This window comes from Planococcus citri, chromosome 3, assembly GCF_950023065.1.
Source record: "Planococcus citri chromosome 3, ihPlaCitr1.1, whole genome shotgun sequence".
Taxonomy (NCBI): Eukaryota; Metazoa; Arthropoda; class Insecta; order Hemiptera; family Pseudococcidae; genus Planococcus; species Planococcus citri.
In genome coordinates this window covers 41,414,243-41,438,082 of record NC_088679.1, presented here as the reverse complement: position 1 = coordinate 41,438,082, position 23,840 = coordinate 41,414,243, and the positions used below count along the sequence as shown (strand labels likewise).

Here is a 23,840-nt window from a genome sequence, read left to right as displayed (position 1 = left end):
TGCCTAATACCTACACCTACATACATTGCATTCAATTATTCATGTAGTTGGTTGTAGCCTACACTTGTGCAAAAATGAATGGTGAGAAATTAAAATGATTCACCACCTGTTAGACCTGCCCATCCCATATTCTTTACTGTTTAAACAAAATACCTACATTCATAGATGTGTTGTACTAAAAGCCTCATGAGTCACGAGGGTCAGTCATAATTTCCAATTTTATTTGTACCTTACCAACCACATATCGGGTGGCTGATTGTGATTAATACCCAGACAGCAGCGATGTACATTCACCCCCAAAAAAATGGTGCTATGATTTCCCATTTTCAGTAATTCACAGCCCACAGGCGAAAAATCTATTTTGAACTTTTTTATTGCTGAAATATGAATTATCACGTGAAAATGGTAGTCATATCTAGCGTTATAATTATTCAAGATTTCTGTTAGGGAACACCGAGAGAATTTTTTGTGAGTTCCATCATGGCTGTCTGGATATTAATCAGCCACCCGATACATACATACGAGTAGGTAATTAGTCATCATATCAGTTTCCCTGGAGGGCTTATAACTACTTGTTGAGGTAGGTAGGTATTTGATTGTAGTGTTTCAACCTTCCAGTGTTCTGCTTTTTCTTCTTGGGAGTTCTCTTTCACCTTTTTGATGCATAGCTGCGCCCTGTGAGGTGTTCGTATTGAAACACTCAATCGTTTATGGTTATACTCTTCTAGAGAGCTATCTAGCAATCACATTTTTTATATTCTGAGTGATAAGTACGATTGACGTGGACCTTCTCGGCTTCTCCCCTCCCACTTCATTCGACGAAATTAGGTAAAGTATTAGAATGTTTCCAGTTGTGATTTGGCTTTACCATTGACCCTAGGATATAGTTTTTTATTTCATTTACAAGCCCAACCAAAATTTGAGAGGTTGCTTGACTTGAAAAATTCAAATTTTTTCTGTATGGGCGGATACGATTTGAAAAATTGAATTTTAAGATTTTAAAAGAAGTTGTAGTTGCTTCCTCCTCCCAATATTGCACCAAATGCTCTGTTTCGTAACTATTTCTATTCTCAGGTCAAGTTTATCTCATTTGACTGTTGCATGCGAATGGTTCATTTCACCAAAGCAATTACCAGTACACTAAAGCAGGAAGTTCTTGTAATTCATCGAACGAACGAATTACTCATCTATAAACGATTAACACCTGCTTCGCATTTAATCGTGTACGATTACTTTTCAATACACAACGCATCCTCGCTCGTATTAATGGCAAATGTCAAGTTCAAGTTAAAAGTTGTTTACTTTCGTTGAGAATTACCAACTGTTGGTATATTCTTCACTCTTCACTGACGAAATATCGAATAATTGGACGTTTATAAGCATACCTGTGGTAATTTATTAAACTCACACGATGCTGATATACAGGTCATCTTTTGGCTTGTTTGGAAATCGCCCTATATATTAAGCGCATTCTTTAAAAGATATTCCAGTTAAACGTGGTAACGTACCTACACATATGTCGGAAAAATTAGTATATAATAAACTGGTTTGCATTTTATAAGTATACATAAACGGTTCGCGTATGTGCTTATAGTTTGAAAAACGATACGGATTTCTTCTTTGTATAAGTACGTAGGTACTTCTACCTAATTTTACTTGAGAAGAGAAATCCGTAATTATTTTTTCAACGCGTATCAAGCTGCCATAATGATACTTATTACTTACTTACACTAATATTATCCGAGGTATAACATAAACTTCAATAACTTATTTTTGTGTAAATTGTTGATTTTCGTAATTAGACGATCAAAGTGACGCGACCAAGACGCGCTTTTGCTTTTTCAATCATTTCATAAGCATTATGGCGTGAAATTGCGGCGATTGGATAGGTATATTATACGAGTATGGTCCTTCGAATATTATATTAGTTCAGAGAATGCTCAACCTTAACAGCGTACCTACCTTCGCCATTCTGGCACAATACACGTATTCTTTATTGAATTATTGTCATTGGCTAGTTACAACTATCTTTGAAATAATTTTTGATAAATAAAAATTTAATTTTCTTAGATAGCTACTCTACTACTCATAGCTCGTACACCGACCAAGTTTTTTCTCCATTCACGTATGTATTTTGCTTTCACGTTTAAATGGAAAAAACTCATGGTTGAAATAAGCTACCGTATCCGTTTGTCTACAATTCTTATTGTTGATGTCTTTAACCTTATGGAGCAATGGCCTACGTTTGACATTTTATATTTACATGGAGGCTCGTCTACATTATTTAAGTGGGATTCCACCCGCATGTGTACTGTGTAGGGTGCCTTACTAGAATTTGTAAATGTATATTTTATGTAGGTATTTTTTTCGTCCATATGGGATATTACGAGAAGCAAAGGTGTACCTATAGCTAAGCTACCTACCTGAACCGAAATATTTTGCTTTTATGTTATTACTTATTAGTTACCTAAACTGCTTGTTCATTGAAAGAATTTACAGTCATTGTACTTAATTAATTTTGAAGAAGTTTCGTTAATACCCCCCCCCCCAAAAAAAAAATTATCTGCCTAATTTTTATTGCTACATTTCCATTTCGAGAAGTCATTTTGAGGATAAAAGATTTCTAGAAATATTATCAGTTCTTTGAAAAATTATTTTATTTCCATATTATCGAAAAATTTACTTTTCCCCCATCACCCCTCGGCCCTTCCCCCTTAAAAAACTGAAATCAACATATTTTTTCAGTGAAAAAATTCCTAATGTTACCTATAGAAAAAGATTGGAAACAATGCTCAAAATGTTCGTTCTACCTCCTGAAATGAAGGAATGAAAGCCGATTTCTAGTTGTTCTGATGTGATAAAATTGGAAATGATTTGTCAAATTTTCCAATGATGAATTTTTTATCCATATCTGCAGGTACGAACCAAAGTTGTTTCTCAGGAGAGGTGAAATCTCTAAAAATGCCAACTCTTGTTACCAAAATTTACAACTATCACCCTCAATTTTACAGGTGTTTTTTTTTTGCTTCATAAATTCAAGGATGAAGTAAAATATTTTAAATAGTATTTGGTTTTTAATTTTGAGAATAGAAAGGATGTTTGACCTGATCTGAAGAATATATCAGATTAAAATTTCTCTGTATCTAATGTAAAAGTCACCATATCTGAGCACATCTGATTTGATTTTATTTCTGATCAGATCTATAATGGGTTTAGATGTGATTAGATCTATATTGGGGTTAGATCTGATTAGTCCTGACTCCTGACCAGATCCTATCACCTCCTCCCCCCCCTGTTATACCTACACTCATTTCTCTTGAAATTTTGAAGAATTAAAATAAAAGTTGGTTTTGATAAAATAGAAGTAGAGGTACCTCTACCTACCTAGAGTGGAACGAAGGGGAAAAGTTTCTTTCAGAAAATTTGCCTGGTCCTTATTTGAGTAGGTAGGTAATCCAATTTTGACATTCATAGGTAGCTCAAGATCTCAAAGAACATGAATTCAAATTTTCCAAAGTTTTCTTCATCAAACCTCTCGGGCCAACTTTGAGTACAAGGCGAATATCGCTTTGAAAACTTGTTAAAATTTGATTGGATTTCGGCGATGGTGTTGGTGAATAGGCAACCATCAAAGTGTAGCACCGGCTTCACAAGCCAATATTGTAGGAGAAGCAAGCAAGACGAACTTCGTCTCTTTTCCTCAGCTTCTTCGCTTCATCATAGACAAGAGTGAACGCATTTTTTTCTTTATTTTTTATGCATGGAAATAATGAAAGAATAGTTCGATTCTCGTGCTTTGAAATTAACTCACATGCTATAATCTTGTTTTACAAAATGATGTTCGTATAGATGGCATAGCACAAGAATAGTAGGTAACCTAAAGGTACCTTCACTCGCCTTGCTACCTACATTATGGCGTGAATTCATCGCCTGAAGCTTGCAGGCTTCGTGTATGTAGGTACCTATATATTGCAAAAAACGAACAAATTCCGACCATGCGTCTTCGTTCGTCAAATTTTAATTTAAAAAATGTGGTCGACTTTCTTCGTGCACTGACTCACTTGATCAAAACTGGAATTCCAACGATGACCTAATCATTTTCGGTGAATCGTGAAATCGTTCATGTACGAGTAATACCTACGTAGGTACTTAGTCTGGACTCTGGAACGAACGGAAAAAAAAATCACAAAATAGGAAAAAAATTACATAGTCGAAGTTCAAATAGCGTAAATTATTACATAATTTGTTAGAGTAGGTATCATACGCAGTGTGCACTCTTCCCTCGCAATTCTATCTAGTCAATAAACGAGAAAAAATTTTCAGCGAAAGGTTTACCGCCCTCGTCGCGATCGTTGTCATTGACCGTGAATTATTGCTTTATAAATGTACCTACGTGTAACGTTGTGTGGATGTACGAGTATATGTATATGTGGTGAATATGAGATTTAATTAGCGTAATTAACTACCTATAGCCTACAATTACATGCTGAAGTCGAGAGACGTTTATTTTTAACATTTATTACAATTACATTTGATTGTAAAACTTGAATGTTTCCTTATCTCGGGAAGGTATGTCGGAAGTCAAACCTGTGGTAAAATTGTACCTGCGACAAAAATGCGAGAAAACGTAGGTAACTCGAGTAATGAATGAGTGAAATAATCGAGTGTATAGGGTGTCTTGTTAAAAATAGAAGACTCTCGGGACTGATTCTTCTATTTTGAATGAGATTTCGTGGGAAAGAAATTTGATTATTCATAACCTCTGCAATATTGAAAATGTACGACTTTGGCGTAGAAGTTTTTTTTTACTATTTTACTCACCTTGATCAGTTGTACATACATTTACGACGAAAAATGGTTCTTTTCGAGGTATTTACTTTTTCCGTCCTTCCAAAATAGGTCAGTATTTGATGGGTCTTCCTATATTATTTTCTTCTGTCGATAAATTTAAATTTAGAAATACCTACGCAAAATGGAGAAATTCGTCGCATAAAAATACACTTTTCGATTGTGAACGATTTTAGATTTTGTTTAATTTTAATCACCTTATGGCTAAAGAAACCTTTGCACATTTTCTAATTAAAGGTTTTCATCGTCAAACAATTCGATCTCCAATTACATGTACCGCAGTAAAAAAAAATTACGTGGGTGTCGAGTTTTTTTGCCCACTGCGTTAAGTATATTTTGCAGCGTTTTTTTTTTCATCTACGGGGTTTTTGTTCATTATTTCGATCCAAGTTTTAATTTGGGCTAAAAGAAGTGCTCTTGGAAAATTTTACGCAGGCGATATAAAGGTGATTTAAAGTTTCGAATGAGTGGTCGTACGATATCCTCTCGTAGGTGTTTTTATCTTCCCACGGATCTTATAAGCCGAAAATACAGTGCGGAATAATTTTCCTAGTTATATCTACTCTTCGAGATTTCCGTTCGTGTAATGAATTTTTCGCAACAACTGCAAAATCTCTGCCGCCTCGTCTGGCTCTGGAGTTTTATTATTTTATTTTCAACATGTACTCGTATTCGTACGTACGAGTGTATGTGTAGTATGTTGAGAGCTATACCTACCTACTTACATTCCGGCCAAATTTCTATGCCATGGGAGAATGGTGAATTGTTTCCTTTGAAATACTTTCGTGAATTACTTTGTAAAAATTATTTTGTTTCTCGAGAAGCGCAGCAGCCGCGCACGTATACCTTTACCTACCGATGGTGACATATTAATTAGACCGTAAACGCTGCAGATGAAGGAATTTTTTTTTTCATATCAAAATTAACACGGATTGTTCGCATGGTGTGTTTTTAAATATTGGAGTAGGTACAAGTTCATTGTTCATGTTTATCGTCTGTTTAAAAAAATGTAATTTTTTAAAAATCTAATATGCCTATACACATACGTAGGTCTAGGTAGCTTAACAAGATGCGGATATGAGTATTATCATTAAAATGTATGTATTTAGATTCCTATCTGTCTTTAGATTAACCTACTCGTACCATCGATAGTGTCCCCCCCCCCCGGTAAAAGACATTTCTTTTATCAAGACCGTAAATAAAGATCTCAGGCTCCAATTTTTTGAAAAGCTTTAAAAATGAAGGGCTCTCGTCCTGCAGAAGGAAAGAAAGAAAATCCAAGACATTTCAAAATCTTAAAAAAATTAGTGTGATATCGAGTTATTTTCCGAAGCTTAATCAAAACAGAGCTCCCTGGAACTAGATTTTGACATCGTACCGAATTTTTTCCAAAATTTTGAGCACCAGCCACCTCCTCTCTTGGGCTTCAGATGCGGTTTTGAGCGCAGACGGTCATTAGACGAATGGGAACCGGAACCAGCGTATCAGAAAACCTCCATTTTTATACCCACATTGCATTTTCAGATCCCTTTTCCTTTCTAAGGAACTCAATTTTCATTTTGAGGTCAAATGATTTAATGATTTGAAATTTTTCTTCTCCTCTGCTTTCCACCACGAGTCAAATTCTAAAAAATACTTCGGAAATGTTGGTATAATATAGTGATTCTCAAAAAACAGATGTGTTTTTGGAACGTCCGTTCTGATGCTTTGATTCCAATCAAACTTATATAATTATTAAAGTAATCTAAATCATTGTAGCCCATTCCTCTTTGAAATAATATTAAAGCATTAGATAATAATATTTAGTTTGCTCATTTCGATGTTGCAGATTTCAAAAACCAGTTGCCCGATTCATAAATAAATCATCCAGTGATGCCTTTAAGAGGACCTATGCGAACAGGTCCCACTAGAAATGGCAGCCCCTGCAATAACATGTGGGAAATGGAGAGACGGTATTCAGTTCCAGCCCAAGAACATTCGGTCATCGGTTCGGAAACGAAAATGCCCAGACGTAGCCAAATATCACACCATACTGGAACGTTACCCACTAATTCAGCTCATTCTGCGATGACTGCTTCCGCATCCGAAGATCTTCATGCTTGGTCCATTTACAGGTAGGCAAATTTCAACGAAAAAAAAAAAATGACATCATAAAATTAAAATATAAAAATAACCGTTGTCCTGTGGAATAACGGTCCGAGTGTAATTAGAAGTCATACATCTCGTTGAAATTATAATTGTGTTTAATATTATACTTACTTACCTATCTACGTGAGTTACCTACTCATTTGGTAATTAAAATATAAGTAACTCGTTTAAATACCACGTGTAATGCTGATTGTGTTTCCCATATGTAAGCAGACTGAGCACGAGCATTTGTAAGTCTGTCATAATATTACGCGTAGGTACCTACTTACTTTTTTTTTTATTGTTTGACTGATGTCAATAATCAATTAAGATGTAGGTATTTATATGGGTATAATTTTTCTTTTATTGAAAATCTTCGTCAATACGGAAAGTGAAATGAAAACGAATTTGAAAGAAAGAAAGTGTTTGTTTATTATAACTTGAGTATTATACTTATATCAGGAAATATAATTGCACGTATTTTTTTTTTTCATGTTTCAGGCAAAACTTGAACTCGGATTTTACCGATTCTGCATTAGGATCGAGTGAAAAATCACCATTACCATATGGAAATTTTCAACTTAGGGAATCAACCGTGCAATCTATTCTAAGTCATCCACGATACGGTCCAAAGTATGAAACAAAACCAAAGATAAACACGTTTCAGCAATATACAAAAGAAAGGTTTTGAAGTATTTTAGCTCCTGATTTGTAATGGTTTTCGTTTAATAACCTTATTTTTAAAATGCTGTAATTAGTATTTTTGTACATACATAAACGTGGCGTGGGTTTATACCTTCTTTTTCAATTTTCTACCCTTTACTTATGTAGAATAATTTCACTGGATGGAAGGTGTGTTAAATTAAATGTGTTGGGTACTTATGTACAATTTATTTTTCATACAAATAGGTAGGTATACATAATTTTGAAATCTGGGAATGGAAATTATGCACTTGTAGAGCAAAAAAATTTTAACAATCTTGATTTCAAGATTGAAAAATTATGCTTTCAAATCACTCATGATAGAAAATCAATTTTTTGCAAAAAATTATGAGGAGTGAAATTAGAGCATTACAATAATTTTCTATAAGTAAATAATTTATGATTCCTTTTTTTCTTGACGACTTTATTTTAAAAATATTTTGAGTTGAAATTTGAAAGTTCAACTTGAAACCAATTGTGTGTAATGATGAGAAATTTGAATTTTTTTCAGTTTTTTTTAAAGAGAAAAAAACATCAAGTAGGTATTAGTACATACCTATCAATTGTTTTTTCGAGAAAAAAAATAATTTGAAAATGTTTTTATTTGCAAAGAAATGATAATAGGTATATGTATTTAAAATTGTGATTTTTCACGCCAACCAGTCCAGTGAAAATATTATCAACTCGTAATTATTGTTTCAGAATACCTATTTCCAAAATTGCATGAAAATACTCGACGTGTAAATATGAATAATTGAACATGATCAAGTTATAAGATACCTATTTTCTTACCCACCTATTTACTCATAATAATGTATGTACTTATACAAAGCATGTCTGATCAATCAACCTCTTCCGTGTTTTTCGTCTCAAAAATTGTAAACTCCAAGATTTTGGTTTCAGATCAACACGAAAACAAACAATCCCCCAAATAAAGAATCGTGCTGTTTTGATTTACAACTTTTTATATTACAAAAAAAAATTGTTTTTCATCTGATAACCCGGAATACATAACCAACCTTTTTCTACCCACTCGAAAAAATATTGCAATTTCGTTTTGCCTTTTTTTTCTCTCCATTTTATTCGAATTTAAAAATCGGAAACGTTCGGTACGCCCACATCGCTCGTCATTATGAAAGATTTACGCGGCCGGAAATATTAGCGAATTCGAAGTGTAGCAAAGTAAACAGTAAATACGATCAGGACTGGAATAAAGCGAATCGTCGTCGTCGTCGGACTTCTGAAAAAATGCAATAAAACCATCGCATTGTTAGGGTATTTTCAGCGATAATAAAAAGCAAAATATTAAATTTCATTCGAACACGTTGCTGTGCGAATATTCTTATTCTTGGCCAACACCTACGGAAATTTTTAGTTTGAAAAATCCAAAGCATAATACTTTAAAACCTTTGATATAAATACACGATGCATGACGAATATAGTACATTTTATTGCTTTGGGAAGAAGTACATCTAAGCTAATTATAGTTGTTGATTGAATTTTCAGGTCGCCTTTAGGGTCTAATATGTACACCTATTTGAAGTTCGGATTACCCAGAGTGTTTCCACCGAATGGCAGCAGACATAGAGATGGATCCAGTGGCTACGATTCCAGCGACGATGGCATGTCGCCTAGGAATGCTCCGCATAAAAAATCTCAAGCTTATTATTTAAGAGCCAGAAGCGATCCGGATTTTCGTAATCATCAGCCTTATTACGGAGTAAATTTTTATAATTTTTTAAACAAAAATACATTTCGCGTAGATTGACGTGGTCAGCGATGTGCGTGAGTTGTACAAGCTCGTCTATTAACCCCTCCCCTTCCATTCCTCAGTTCCCTCAAACATAAAATCATTGTAGGTATAATTGCCTAAACATACCAAATTCATTTGATTACAAAAGCTTTCGAAATGAAAAGAATCAAATTTTCCATGGACAAAATTGCAATTGAAAAATTGTTCGGTTTTTTGGAAGTTTTTTTTGTTTACCTGTTGTTTTTGTGGCATTTAAAGATTGAAGATTTTTTTAATGGCCAGAGAATAAAAGACAATACACGAAGAACCAGAAACTTGTCGACTAAAGGAAGGAGATGATTCGCGTACATGTGTAGCCACTTCCAAAAAAGTTGAAATTTAGGAAAATTATTTCAGAGCTGTAAAATTTTTCGAAAATTTTAATGATTTTTGAACACAAAGATCTTATTTTAAAATGAATCAGTTCAAAAAATAATTTTAAAAAAGTAACTTTTTATTTCGGTACATAAAAATTTGTAATGTTTTGAAAATTTTAGTCTTTGCTTCGCTTGAGCGCTACCTATTGGCTATTGTTTCATTGTTTTCAATGAAAACGCCTTTCTGGCCAAAATATCAATAATTAAAGTCATGAGAAAAATTTGTTCAAAAAAGTGTTTTTTCAATTTGAAAATTTCGTAGGCACGAAAAAAGTTCTAAAAGTACCCCTCTGTTCCTGAAAAATAAAATCGCTTATACACACCTAAATAGCTCATATTTTTTCATGAAAAAAATGTAGAATAATCATTCATAGTAGAGGGGGAAGAGGGAAAACGATTTTTGCATTTTCAAAAAAATTGAATGAGAAGGTTGTGTTAAGTAGTGACTAGTTTTCAAAACAACATGGTAAAAGATTCGTCCCCTCCCTTTCCGCACTAAGCTCTTGTTTCACAATTACTCTGTTCAAAAGAAGTTGAAAAATTGAAAAAAAAATTGATTGAAATAATGAAAAATGATTTTGAGTAGATCTGATGCGGTTCAAAATTAGATTCGGTTCATTCAAAAGCTATCGTATGATTGGTGAGGAGTATGTTTAAAACCCCAAAACATCAGTTGGTTGATTTTGCTTTTATGTCTCTTTTCCTGGTTTGAGCTGCTTGCAAAAAAATAGGTTAGCTTTTTAAGAAATGTTTTTTCAAAATGTCGAGAAAAAATTTTCACGGTAGGGAGTGACTTAGTCTTATGGTTATTTTATTCAATTTTTCATTTCCAAAAAAATAAAATGTAAAAAAAAAGTCATTTTCTATCCTTTTATAAAAAATAATTCAAGGCTGCGACGAGCAATACACGAACGTCAACTACTTTCTTTTGTCAATATGCTATGGAAAATTTGAAATTTTCAGTAACATTTTTGATAAAATGTTATTTTTTCATTTTCTATTTGTTTTTAATTTTTAATTTAGTCGTTCTTCATGTGCAATCTCAGCATAGTAAGAATTGAGGAGAGTGGCGATTCAGGTCTGCGCATAGCTCCTGTGCCACCATCAGATTCAAATTAAACAAAAAAAAAAATCTTAAAACTGAGCATCCCTATTCTTACCACGTATTACGTACCTAAAGCTTCTTCTGAATGGAAGATATTTTTGCAACATGATACTATTTTAGCGATAAGTATTGTACTCACACGTGCTCAAATCGGTCGACGACGTTAGGTAGTGAAAATGAATGTAGGTAGTTATACCTACCTGTACGGATTCCGGTATTGATAATATGATTGAAATTTTCTTTTGCAGTCGACAATACGACAATCAGGTGCAAACATACGAGGAAAAAGTGTCAGCGAGGCTAATTTGTTATCAACCGAAGCCATGACTAGGCATACCAGATTGCCATCGAAATCATACCGTAGAAGTATGCACGACTTGAGAACCATGTCTGAGTTCGGTTCGCCGCTCGCTCCGCATTATCCCCATCATCATCCTCCATCTAGGTACTTTTAAATTTCCATTGTTTTCAACTCTTCTTACTTATGCCTATAGCTACCTCTACCTACGTGTTGCTAATATAAAAAAATCCGTACCTATGTTTCTGTGTGCAGTCATTTAGGAAATGGAAGACCTGCTTCTATAGCGGCGTTAAGTTCGCGCGGCGGTGTTAGTCAATCGATGATCGATATGAGCGGCTTAGCTAGAGGAAATCACGTACATTCGATGATTGATGGTCATGCTCCCAGTATGATGGGCACACACTTGTCTCATATGGAAACTATTCCGGCTTCCTTTCATGTTTCTAGAAATGACGTTTATAATGGACTTTATCCGCATTTACAAGTAATAAGAGTTGTTGATACTCATAAAAAAAAAGACTACCTATGTATTTCTCGGGGTGTGTTGAGCAGTTATACTCGTACAATATCTCCGCATTTCTCGGTTAATCCGATTAATCGTATATATCTTCACCGTCAGCTCAATGTTACGGATTGATAATTTGTTAAAGATTTTTGTGAATGTATTTTTTACGCCATAATGCTTCATTGGCCACAAGGTGCGCTTTTATTAATATCTCTCTCTCTCTCTCTCTACCTACTGCCATCGCACTGCAATAATGGCCTTGTATGTGCAAGTATGTTGGGAAATCTATACGCAAGTTTTCAAAAGGCAGGCTCGAGTTTTACTTATATTAGGATACCTACCTACCTGTATTTTGCTCGTTTAATTCCAATTTATTTATTCCAGTCTTGTCTTTTATGAATAGGATAGGTCTATATTTACGATGTAAAACATGCGGAATTTCGTCATGTGTGCGTGATCTTCCTAATTTACTTACTTCATAGTCTCGTATCTCGCGAGAGAGATGATAGAGGGGAGCCCGAGAAATAATTTTATATAACACTGTATCCGTTTTACTTGCTTCTTCGAAGAAAATTTTGTTGCTTCCTGTTCCTTGTTTCGTATCGAAATAATGCTGCTTTTCTCTTTGTTGGAAATTCTTTTGAAATGAGAAAAGTCGGATTCATTATTAGCCTTAGTTGTGTGTAAACTTTTAATAAAAATAGCCTGAAAAAAATTCAAAGAATACCACTCGATAGAGTAACGAATTGTATTTGGTCTTAAAATAGAACGTAGTTCTATTCTCCACTTTGTAATCAATATCTGTTTCGAAAAACTTTGTATTAATTTTTAATGAAAGATCATGAAAAGCTTTGATTTTTCGCTCGGCAATTCGGCATTATCAATCTCATTCTCATCTTTTGTTACCGCCATATTGAAATGTGGGAAAATTTCGAACACCTATGGCGTCATTCAAACTTGCTTAATATTTTTTTTTATTCGTTAGAATTTTTTTTGGTTTTTAATTTAAGCCATTTAAGCGAAATGTTTATTGTGTAGGTCATAGTAGGTAGGTAAGGTATACTTTTTATGGACAAAAAAAGACTTGAAATCGATCGAGTGCGTAAACTTTTATGAATGAACAGCTATTAAGTAATAAGTATATGTACCTACATACTTGTAGGTAGGTAGGTAGGTAGGTAGGTAGGTAGGTAGGTAGTAGGTACATGTTTTAACGTTCTGTCATAGCAACAAATGTTCACTTTGAACTGTCAAAGAACAGAGTGCTTCAAAATTAAGTATATTGGTATGACCTGGCTCTCAAAATTTAGGCCAAATTGCACAAATTTTGGTCTAGTCGAGTTTCTTGACCCCTCGTCTGTGATCAGGTTTTTATATGGTATTAATTTAGAAATTTTCAGTTTAATTTGATTCTGGGGGGAGGGAGTTGCAAAAGAATTTTTGAATTACATTGGTAGCTTCATTAGTACGGATTTATTTCGTGTTGGTATTTTTGGAATTGATTCAATACCTATTTACCTCTGTTGTATCTAATCTATCGTAATTGTACCTACATGATGTATTTTGTAAGATTTATTTATTTATTTTTAGCGAAGGTATTTTATAAGATATTGTTCCAAGTTTTCTAAAACGTTGAATTTAATCAAAATTTTTCAGATAAGAGGATTAGATGTTGAAATTAAAAAAAATGAACCATATTTACAAGGAATTTCTTTCGAAGTAAAAGCGGGCGAATTATTAGCAGTAATGTCAACGACAGGTAAATCCTTATTTTATCCAATAATTCTTCGATTGTACCTACATGAGTACCTAAAAGTATTTTTTGAGCTACATGTGGGTATTTACTCGACTGTAATTTTTTAGTGAACGAGGGCAAAGTGCTTCTTGACGCTCTAGCTAGTCGAAGAAAAGCCCATGTCCAGCATGTCATTTTAAACGGTCAAAATATTATTTTAAGCTCCTTGGAAAAACGATTAACTTACGTCAGACACGATGCTCAACTTTCACCCGACTTGAACGTTGCTCAAACATTAACTTTCCACTCGCATTTGAGACATCCGCCGAAAACTGCTGTCGGAAAGACGTCTGTTTCAGATCAAGTGGGTAGAATATTTCGACAGAGAAAAAAAATTATCGTTTTGTCTGGTACTGACAGCGAATGTGTTTAATTGATGGTGTATTTTTCCAGATTGGAGTATTAATTCAAGAGCTCGGGTTATCTCAAGTTTTGAATACCAGTGTATCTGAACTGACTCCTTCGGAGATTCAAAGACTGAAAATTGCTTGTTACCTGTTATCTGACGCGGATATTATTTTATTAGATAGACCGACGAGTGGAATGGATATTTTTGATACGTTTTTCCTAGTGGAATTTTTAAGACAATGGGCAAATGGAGGGTCATGTATGTACCTATTTTAATAGCAAATATTCCTACTTGTAATTTAAAAATGGTCCATGAAGATGAGAAAAATCGAAGGAGCATTTAGAACATCATCTACCTACCTAAAATTGTTGAATTTCATTTTTTGAATCTTGAAAGTTTGAAAGAAATTAGAAATTAAATTTCAAACTTCTGCTCAAGTTGCCTTTAAATTTCCAAAAATGTAAATTAAAAAAAAAAAAATGAAATTCGGCATTTAAATCAAACAAAAAGGCGTATTTTTGGATGCTGTTTTAATTTTTTTTGTCTCAATTTTCGCAGCTGGTCTCGTGGGAAAAATCATCATACTTACTTTGCAACCTCCAACTTATGAAATATTCACTATGGTGTCCAGAGTAGCATTAATATCTAGCGGCCGAATGATGTTTTACGGTAGACGAAGAGACATGTTACCATATTTCGCGTCCGTGGATTACCCTTGTCCAGCCTATAAAAACCCATCAGATTACTACCGTAAATCAGACAATTTTTCACAATATGTATTTCTCATTTTTACACATAGAATTTAAAATTTTTATAATATTTTTGTGCAGTGGATTTAGTCACTTTGGATGAATTGTCAGCGGAAGCCATGTTGGAATCTAGCCAACGAATAGAGCAGTTGGCCGAAGTTTTTAAACATCGACAGGAACCTCTGAATGAACCCGGTCCCATACAACCATTACCGGGAAAACCTAGAAGCGCGTCGTTTTTATTCCAAATTATTGCCATAGTTTTGTAAGTTTGACGATTTGATACTTGTAATATTCATCGTGTCATTTTCAAAATTTTACATCGCAATTTTTGCCGTAGGAGACACATGGTGTATTCTCAACCAAAAAGTTTTGTTAGATGGTTGTCGCATGTCTTAGTAGCTGTATTTTTATCGATGTTTGTGGGGTCAGTTTTTTGGGATGTCCCTGCTTCGGATCCTCAGTTAATTTTAAATGACAGGTGAGAAATTGCATACTTAACACGATTTTTTCAATTATGTGCCTATCTATGTATTTACTTTATCTAAATTTTGATGGGTTGAAATTATAATTACAGAATTGGATTTCATTATACCATTGCTCATGTGGCATCATTTCCATTGCTACTTCTTCGATCATTAGCTCGAACACATGGCAGTGACCGTGCAGCAGTAGAAAGTGATATAGCAGATAAATTGTATAGTAGCTCAGTTTATATAATTATTATGGTGAGTTCAATTCCACTAATCATTCTGTATTTTTTTTTCACTTTGTTTTGAAGTCTAGATGTAACTTTTGTGCTTTCTTTCCTCCACTCTTTAACATAATTTATTTTTTCAGTTATTATGTCAGCTACCACCTTCGTTAGTTGTTTGGTTAGTTTATCTTGTGCCATCTTACGCAATGTCTTCCTTGTATCAACAAGGAGATGACCCAGATGCATTTTATATTTATTTAGGTAAGCTTACAATTCCAAGTTCCTAAGTTGTTCACTTATACTCGAAATAAATCCTCAAAATGTTCTAAAATTAAATTTTAATTTTACAGGTTACATGTTAATTCATATGATAGGATTACAATCTATTTTGACGTTGATTGGCTACCTCCTACCTAATAGATTTTCTTCAACGATAGCCGGAGTAGTTATATTATTTTTATTGAATTTTACCAGTGGTTTATCTCTACATTTAAAAGATCTCTCTCCTTGGATGAGAGAATGGTTCGGTATTGTTTCACCTACTCGTTGGATTTTACCCATTTTACTACGTCGAGAATTTTCAATTGAAACGTTAAGTAGCCATTCGTCTCATTTCGTTTGCAGAAATAAACAAGTAAGCTGATTTGAAATTATTGATCTTGTATCAATTATATCGGCTTATGTAATCAATATTTGAATATTTCAGGTTCAACACCAAGATATCATAGTGCAATTACCGTGTCCAACTCCGAATGGTACAGCAGCTCTGCATTATTACGGATTACTACCTCAGGAAGCATTACCTTTCCATTTAAGGCATTTTGGGCCTACTTGGAATGCTCTGTTTTGTTACGCTGTACCAGCAGTGATTACGATATTTGTATTTGTTTGTATTGGTCGAATTTGTTCAAAGAAATCGCAAAAGGTACATTATTCTTGAAATATAAAAGGTTCTAATAGGTAAATACTTACTTATACTTACCTATTTTACCTGCCTGATTTCTATTGTAATTTATTAATTATTTGTGTGTGTGTGTTTTTTTGAAATTTAAATTGTGATTATGATCATTTTTATATATTGTATTTATTGTACGTGTCATACAGTGTCATTCGTTGAAGAATGCACGTGTAGCCTTTGCTCACCGAAATTGTATAAAAAATTACGAATATCCAATTTTTTACTCATTTTATTTCATTTTGCATTGTTTAATGTCTTCTTTCAAAAAAATAATTTAAATTAATTTTGTACAGTACCTTCGTACATTTGTAATCTATTAAACATTGCCTACATAGTTTTGGATTATGTTCTAATATTCCATCGTGCTTTTTCCATTTTGTAATGTTTTTTTAAAACAAAATATATTCCCATTATACATTATATTTTTAGATACGTATTTTAACTTTTTATTGTAATTTGAAAATTTTTTATTCAAATTTGAAAAAATATTTTTCAATTTTTTAGTGTCCATTTTTGTACTTTTTTTGTATACCTTGTTGGGTATTTGGAAAAATATTGAAATTTTACTTTGCGACTTACATATTTTCGTGTTGGATTTTCTCTACAAAACTTGATCGTGTGCTTTGAACTTTTGAACTACCTAAAGGTATTGTTTTTGGTTCACGATTTTTGTGTTTTTCTCTTTTTTCATTTCTGCTATAAAACCACGAATAGATATCTTCTCTGATTACATTTTACCACTCTTTTGTAAAACTCGTTGCTTACTTATGCCCACACAAAACTGTTAATTAGAATGAAATACCAAAACTTTATCTATGAAGCCTCGCAAAGTTTTTCGTATTTTTATCACGAAAATCGGCTATTTCGAAATATTTCCAAAATAAATGCTTGCGTGCGTAGGGCTACGTTTTAAAAACCACGTTCGAGAGTGTTGCAATTTTTCCAAGGAAAATCGTAGGAGGACCTATCAGTAGAAAAAATTTATTTCATCGAGTACTAGAGAGAGCACATGATGTCGTGCTTGATAAATGACTCGATTTAAGTTCAATACCTACCTATATCGACGTTTCCAATATTTTTTCAAGGATGTTCAAGTTCTTACAATAAAGTATGAATCGAGGGGAAAACAACAACAATTGATGAATGAAAAAAACAAGAGGGAAAAGAGCGAAATTCTGCTCTACATTTAATTTATGAAAATGAAACCTACATACCTATGAAGTAGTCTCCTATTAATATTTTTATCAGGAATGAGTGGGAGTTGAGTATTTTCCAACCGAAAATCTCGTTTTGCGTGGGATAAAAGGAAAACCTTATTAGATTTCACGTTGATAAAACTTTACATTAACAATAAGAAAAATAATTTGGAAAATGAAGCCATTGGTGCCAGTATCGTGCAAAAAGTTTTACGTGAGACATCAGATTTAATGAAAAATTATTTTTGAAAGCTGATTTGTGAAATTTTCGGTCGGTATTTCTGCGAAAAAAAACTGCACTTTCACGAATAATTCAACTTTTTTTTTTCTTTTTTTGGATTCGGCATCAAACATCTTAGTGTTGACGAGTTCAATTCGAAAAATAAATTTATATTATTTTGAATATCTAACTAAACGACTTCGAATTATTGGAAATTGACGTATCATCCACATTTTCATAATTTTTCAAAAATTTTCATCAAAAGAGAGGGAGGTAGGCTGGAGCTTGGAAAATTATTTGGAGGCCACATTTAAAAAGTAAGTTCATATTAGAACTCAGCGTCCTCCTCCTCAAGCACCTTACGAACTACGCATCGCAAGTCATTTCAAATCTTTAAATGTTTAGACCAAATTCAACGGTACTGGGGGGGGGGGGGGGGGGGGTTGGAGTGACCAGCTTTTAAATTAGTGGTAATCAATGAGGCACTCAGCTTTTGACATTTTTTAAACGCATTTGAAACATGAATTTTCGAAAGCTTTCGCTCTCGCTTCACTCGGGTGAAATTCTTTTCTTTTCCCGAATCATTTCATTCTCTAGCCAAATTTCAAGAGTGCGAAAATTCACTCACACATAAAAAATAATGCTATTTTACTATTTGAATGGTTGGATATATTTTTTCACCTCCATGGCTGGAGTATAAATTTTCCAAAGCCTGCACAAATAGTGAATATGCCAAAGATCGATCACAAATTCAACTGGAAATGAATAAATTTTGATAAGCATTACCTTGTAACATTTTTTGATAATATGTACGTACTCTGTCAGGAATTCTTAGATGAGTGAGTTAGAAATTTTGAGATCTCCTACCCCCCCCCCCCCCTCCACTTTAAAAATAATATCATATGTTTATTGTTTATAGAAAATCGGCATATCCACTTGCAAAAATGATTGTCCATGCAGTGAAAATTGTTTTAAAATGCCCTGATCAAAATGACGTAATTATAATCAATTCAACAAATTGAAAAAGTATTAGTTCCCATTTTGCAAGTTCATATAACAATGACTATTCGAATTAAGCAATTAATTTGTCTTTTGTTTCAATTTGTCATCGATCATTAGGTGGGCTAGACAACCTACAAAAACAAAACATGGAAACCATTCTAGCAACTAGCAAGGACAAAAACGACATAATCCGACCTGTAAATTGTGAAGAAAAATTTGCTGATAAACAGATAGAAAAGTAGGTACTTACCTACATAGAAAAATGAATTGTTAATGTTTTCTAACGAAAACTACTTACCAGCAAATAACAAATTACTGGAATTATTATTCAACATGAAGATTGCAAAAATGTGCGAGAAATGTTATTATTTTTGCAGTGTGCTTTGGTTTCTGAAATTTTTAAACCCGAACAAATATTTCATAACATGGAACTGATGTTTTTGGAAAGTTGGAAACGGAAACAGACACAATTTCTTATCTTATCAACTGTGTAGTTGATTTCTCGCGTTGAAATTCATTAATGAATTCGGTATCTCAAACTAAGTTTGTTTTGAAAATTGAAACATCTCTGGGACCATTAATTGAAGTTACATGTTTCATTCATTGGTTTGCAGATAAGTAAGCAGTTAATCCAGACATTCATCGATTGAAATTAAAAATCGGTTCGTTTAGTATTGATTGAAGAGATTGCATATATCCAGTTCTTTCTATACGTATACCTACGACGATAAACTTATGAATTAAACGTTTACCGAACATACACGTATAGATAATGTAAGTTTCATTAGGTAGTTCATTGAGAAAGTAATTTCACTTTTATATCGGGTTATACCGGGTGTTTACAATGGGGCTCTACCATTGGATTAATTTTCTATAGAAAAATGATTCGAATCGCGATTTGAAATAATCCCTCGACAACTTTACTCAATTCCTCGTTTCTCGTCGACTTGAATGTGACTACAAGAACAACAGAAATAATACAAAACAGACGTGAAAAAAAAAACAATTCGTTTTGAAAGCCCTCGCATCGCCGAACGCCGAATATCTTGAACGTTCGTCTACGAGTACGTAAACGTACACCTACATTTGTCAATGAAATCGCGTTCTCGTCTCTGATTGGTTCAGGGATCGTCACGTGAGCATGAAATGCAACGTGTATTATGTCGAGCGGGGTGAAGAGATGGTTTATTGAAGTTCTGAAGCGATGAACGGGGATCGGGGATAGGCATAACAAACCATTTTGAATGTAGGTACATCCGTTCGGTAAGAATGAAGCAGACTTGTTTAGAAGGTTGTTTGTCGATGCGCGTTGATGGTGTCGGTTGGTGTTCGTTAGTTGTGTTTTAGTTTGCCTCTTTGTTTTTTTATATTTATTTCGTCTATTTTGCATTATTTTAAATGTATTCGTGGTGATTCAATATTTATTTTTAATCTCGTGTAATTTCTTCGTTCCATCTACTTATGATCATGCCAGCCGAAGAAGAAAATTCGTTAGAACAATCGTTAATTCAGAGTACTTACGTGAACAAGGAATGGCTATTCGAGGAGTTGCTTTTGGATAAGACTCGAATCGTGGTTTTGGACTGCAGAAGTTCCAACGAATATGGTGAATCGCATATTCGGCACGCTGTTAATTTCAGTATACCGAGCATTATGTTGAGACGTCTGGCAGCCGGGAAGATTGATCTTCTGTCAACAATACGTTCGAGAGAATTAAAAGAAAAGATTATGAACGCGTATAAGGATAATATATTTGTGGTGTATGGAGATATGATCAACGATCAAAGAAATTCAGCCAGCGATACCATACACGTTTTGATGAGAAGATTACTGAAGGATGGTTGTCGCGCTGTTTGTTTACGAGGTTAGTCATGCTCTTTTTTCTCTCTCATCTCATCGTAATCGTAGCTTCTTCTGCAGCAAGTTGAACGCGAAAAAATAACGCATTAAACGTTACATAATCGCCATCGAGAGTCTTGTATCGGTCTAGTAAATGATTTGGCGCTCTGTGACATGCCAAATTTTTCACAATGATACATAAATCGTTGGCATTCTTAATGCAAGGTTATCTTTTGATACGAACGAGTAACATCCTCCTTTAAGGTTGCTCGTACATTCGATCTCCCTTTCACGTTATATGCAGGTGTTTTCTATGCATAACTTCACACTGTGAGGTGTTTCGTTTGTTCACCACACATTCATAAAAAGACCCCGTGTGTTATGCTGTAAATCATGTTGAACAGTTCAGTTCAAACCGGTCAGTTTCGTTCATATCGGCCATTCTTTTAGAAATATCGACCTTATCTTAACGATATTAAATTTTGACATTTTTCAAGCATACATTTTGAAAGTATGTTCATCGAATTATGATTATTGCAGTACACTACTTGTCTCAAAGGGGTTGTTATTGAACTACACGTTGAAATATGTACTCGTATGTACGAGTATCACTGCAATATTGTACGAGTACCTACGTAATTAATAATTATCTTTGATATTTGACAACGTAGGTGCTGATTGCGAAGGTACACGATGTTGATGGTGATGCGTTTATTTATATAATATAATAATATCTGTGCAAATACATATTTGTATATTTCAGTGTTTCAACATCGCATAATTAACCTTGAAGGTAGTAATATTGTTCGCTATAAAGTTATAAAATTTGTACCATTTCACTTCGGTACATGTTGCTGTATGCTTGCTTATGCTTACCTAGTATGTTGAAGACTGAAGTGTAAGAAATTGAATATCACAGTCGATTTAAAATACATTTAGTAAAATCAATAGAGCTTTAATGGCTAACACATAGATACGAATTGAAGTCTCCTTTCGTTATCGAGGTTACTGATGGTTTTGTTAATTATGGTAAGATTGTTCAGGTGTAAAGGTGAGCGTAGGCGGTAGGAGTATCATGTACCTAATTCATGTTTTCGAAACTATATAATCGTCGTAAATTATTCGCTAAATTAGAATTTTAAATTTATTCTAGAATGGTAGATAGGTGTACGTATTGCTGCCAGTGGTAGAAAGATGAAAAATAAATATTTGTCCAAATATATTAACGCGAAGTATTTCGATTACTTTTCACTATGTACATCTACACGTAGATATTATAAATACTTTGAGTTCTCAAATACTTCTTCGAACTTCGATCCTCGGATACTTCCTGTCATCGTGAAATTATTCGATTTTACGTTATTCTATCTCTCTGTAGTAGAGATAACTAACTGGCAACTGACTCTGAGTCAAGTGTAGAAAAAACATCAACAACAGGGTTGACTCATCGAAAGAATGATATCAGTGCAACTGCAGCCACAACTCCAGTTGATGTTTTATTAGCTTGATGCTCGCCGAAGTATTCGTATTCCACATCCATGCTACGAAATCAAGTTTTTCACAAAGCATTCCAGTACTTTCTATCTTTCCAGCTGCAACCGATCTTGTATATTTGTACGATTCAACATTCGAGTTGCGTGTATTTTTGTGAGAAAATTTTTCATCGCACCTTAACTCGAATATTAATGTACGAATTACGTACACTTGATGTATAATGAAGGCATTTTACATATACATGTACAGTTATTACTTTTGAAAACTGTGTAGGTTGTCCAAAATCAGAACTGAAAAAACGCGTTTGAGTTAATGAACCGGAGAGTCTTGCTAAGAGAACGTACGTCGTACAGTCATTCGCACTGAGGAGCAATGCCAATGAGAATATAAAGCTGGGTATCTGTGGGTGTAGCTTTGTTGAAAAGGGTAGCATAATGAATTTGCTTGATACGTATTACTGTGATTCTCGTGAGATACGAATTTCAAAACGTAATTTCTATATGAGGAACTCATTGCAAAAATTGCCCTTGTCAAAAATGAAAATAATAAACAAGCGAGACAAAAAATCACTGTAAAGTCCTGATGAATTTGAATTGGTATACTGCGTTCAAAGTGATTTTTTTCATCAACTAGAGTAGTTCCTGTTACTCTCAGAAAAATTTTTGGAGGGCTATAATACTGATACATCCATATAATGCAGTGGAGAAAAACACCTCCCCAATTTTTTTCAAACTGACGAAGGCTATTTTTGCAATGAGCTCCTCATATCAATCGAAGTTTCAAAAAAGCTGGAAATTGAAGAACAAAAAAACGATTTCACCTAAATGAAATGCACTATTTGTTTCGAGCGAAAATGAGATTCCATTTCTGTTGCCTCAGTTTGAAGCACCATCATGTTTACTTACAGTTCGAAAAGCCCCCCCCCTCTCTAAAAATCACCAGAAACACAGAAGGTCTTATGCGTGACTATAATATGACGTGAGGTGAAGCTCACAAGGAAACTCCATGGCATGGGAATCATGGATTGGAGTAATACATGGAAAGGTCGAAAAATGACCTCGAAAAACCCCCCCACTCCTCAGTTTTCAGGTGCTCAGGTTGATTTTTTGATTTTTGGTGAATTTTTGAAGGGGATTTTTTCGAGATCCTCTTTTGACCTTTCCTAGTTCATTTCAGTTAGTCATTCCCATGTCAGGGGTTTCCTTGTCAGTTGAAATAATTTTTCAAGTTTTCAAAACACCTCTGAAAAATGTAATCTTTTGTAAAATAGATTGTTGATAATTTGAATAAGGTTATTCAGTTTTCAGTTTCAAACTTGAAAATGAGGCTTGTCATTTTTGGTTCATCTTTTGCTTCCACTCCTCCTTCTACTACATACGTCTTCTTCAAACGTGATAATTTGTCTGTTTTTTGCATGGTGTTTTTGTTGTAATAGAAAAAAAAGAGGCTACTATCACGAATATGTTTTTGCGTTTTAAATACTAGAAAACTCACATTTTCAAAGTGAGCCATTGAATCATAATTGATAAGTTAGTTAGTTTATTTGGTTGTTGGTTTGGTAGGTACGTCAACAATTTCCTGCTTCTTTCTGAGAATATTCGATAAGCGAACTCATACGTTGTACATTAAAATTTTAAACAAAAAAAACAGGCAAATGATTTTTCATTAAATTCAATTCTCTTTTAACACAATAAGTAGAAAACACATTGATGTAATGTATCTATTTTAAATACTACATGCTACAAAATTTCCAGTAAAATTACATTTCTAAATACATAGAAAAA

The 23,840-nt window shown here is 33.9% G+C and overlaps 2 protein-coding genes across 3 annotated transcripts in view; both read left to right on the top strand.

Annotated features, from left to right (window-relative positions):
• Positions 1–16,813, top strand: part of LOC135841409 (ATP-binding cassette sub-family G member 8) — a 38,529-nt gene extending 21,716 nt beyond the window's left edge. The window contains exons 2-16 of one of the 2 annotated variants that reach the window (XM_065358351.1): positions 6,677–6,962; positions 7,477–7,608; positions 9,184–9,397; positions 11,200–11,396; positions 11,505–11,736; positions 13,414–13,516; positions 13,621–13,856; positions 13,946–14,159; positions 14,460–14,651; positions 14,732–14,915; positions 14,991–15,131; positions 15,228–15,378; positions 15,491–15,608; positions 15,698–15,981; positions 16,054–16,813. In XM_065358351.1, coding sequence (XP_065214423.1) covers positions 6,721–6,962; positions 7,477–7,608; positions 9,184–9,397; positions 11,200–11,396; positions 11,505–11,736; positions 13,414–13,516; positions 13,621–13,856; positions 13,946–14,159; positions 14,460–14,651; positions 14,732–14,915; positions 14,991–15,131; positions 15,228–15,378; positions 15,491–15,608; positions 15,698–15,981; positions 16,054–16,287 — 2,874 coding nt within the window. In that variant the 5' untranslated portion in view covers positions 6,677–6,720 and the 3' untranslated portion in view covers positions 16,288–16,813. Of the gene's footprint in view, positions 1–6,676; positions 6,963–7,476; positions 7,660–9,183; positions 9,398–11,199; positions 11,397–11,504; positions 11,737–13,413; positions 13,517–13,620; positions 13,857–13,945; positions 14,160–14,459; positions 14,652–14,731; positions 14,916–14,990; positions 15,132–15,227; positions 15,379–15,490; positions 15,609–15,697; positions 15,982–16,053 lie in introns of both variants that reach the window. The other variant, XM_065358350.1, reaches the window with a different exon arrangement.
• A 3,153-nt stretch (positions 16,814–19,966) lies between these two features.
• Mkp3 (Mitogen-activated protein kinase phosphatase 3) overlaps positions 19,967–23,840 on the top strand; it is a 66,769-nt gene continuing 62,895 nt past the window's right edge. Inside the window, exon 1 of the mRNA XM_065358989.1 lies at positions 19,967–20,587. Within this exon, the coding sequence (XP_065215061.1) occupies positions 20,185–20,587 (403 nt within the window). The 5' untranslated portion in view covers positions 19,967–20,184. The remainder of the gene's footprint in view (positions 20,588–23,840) is intronic.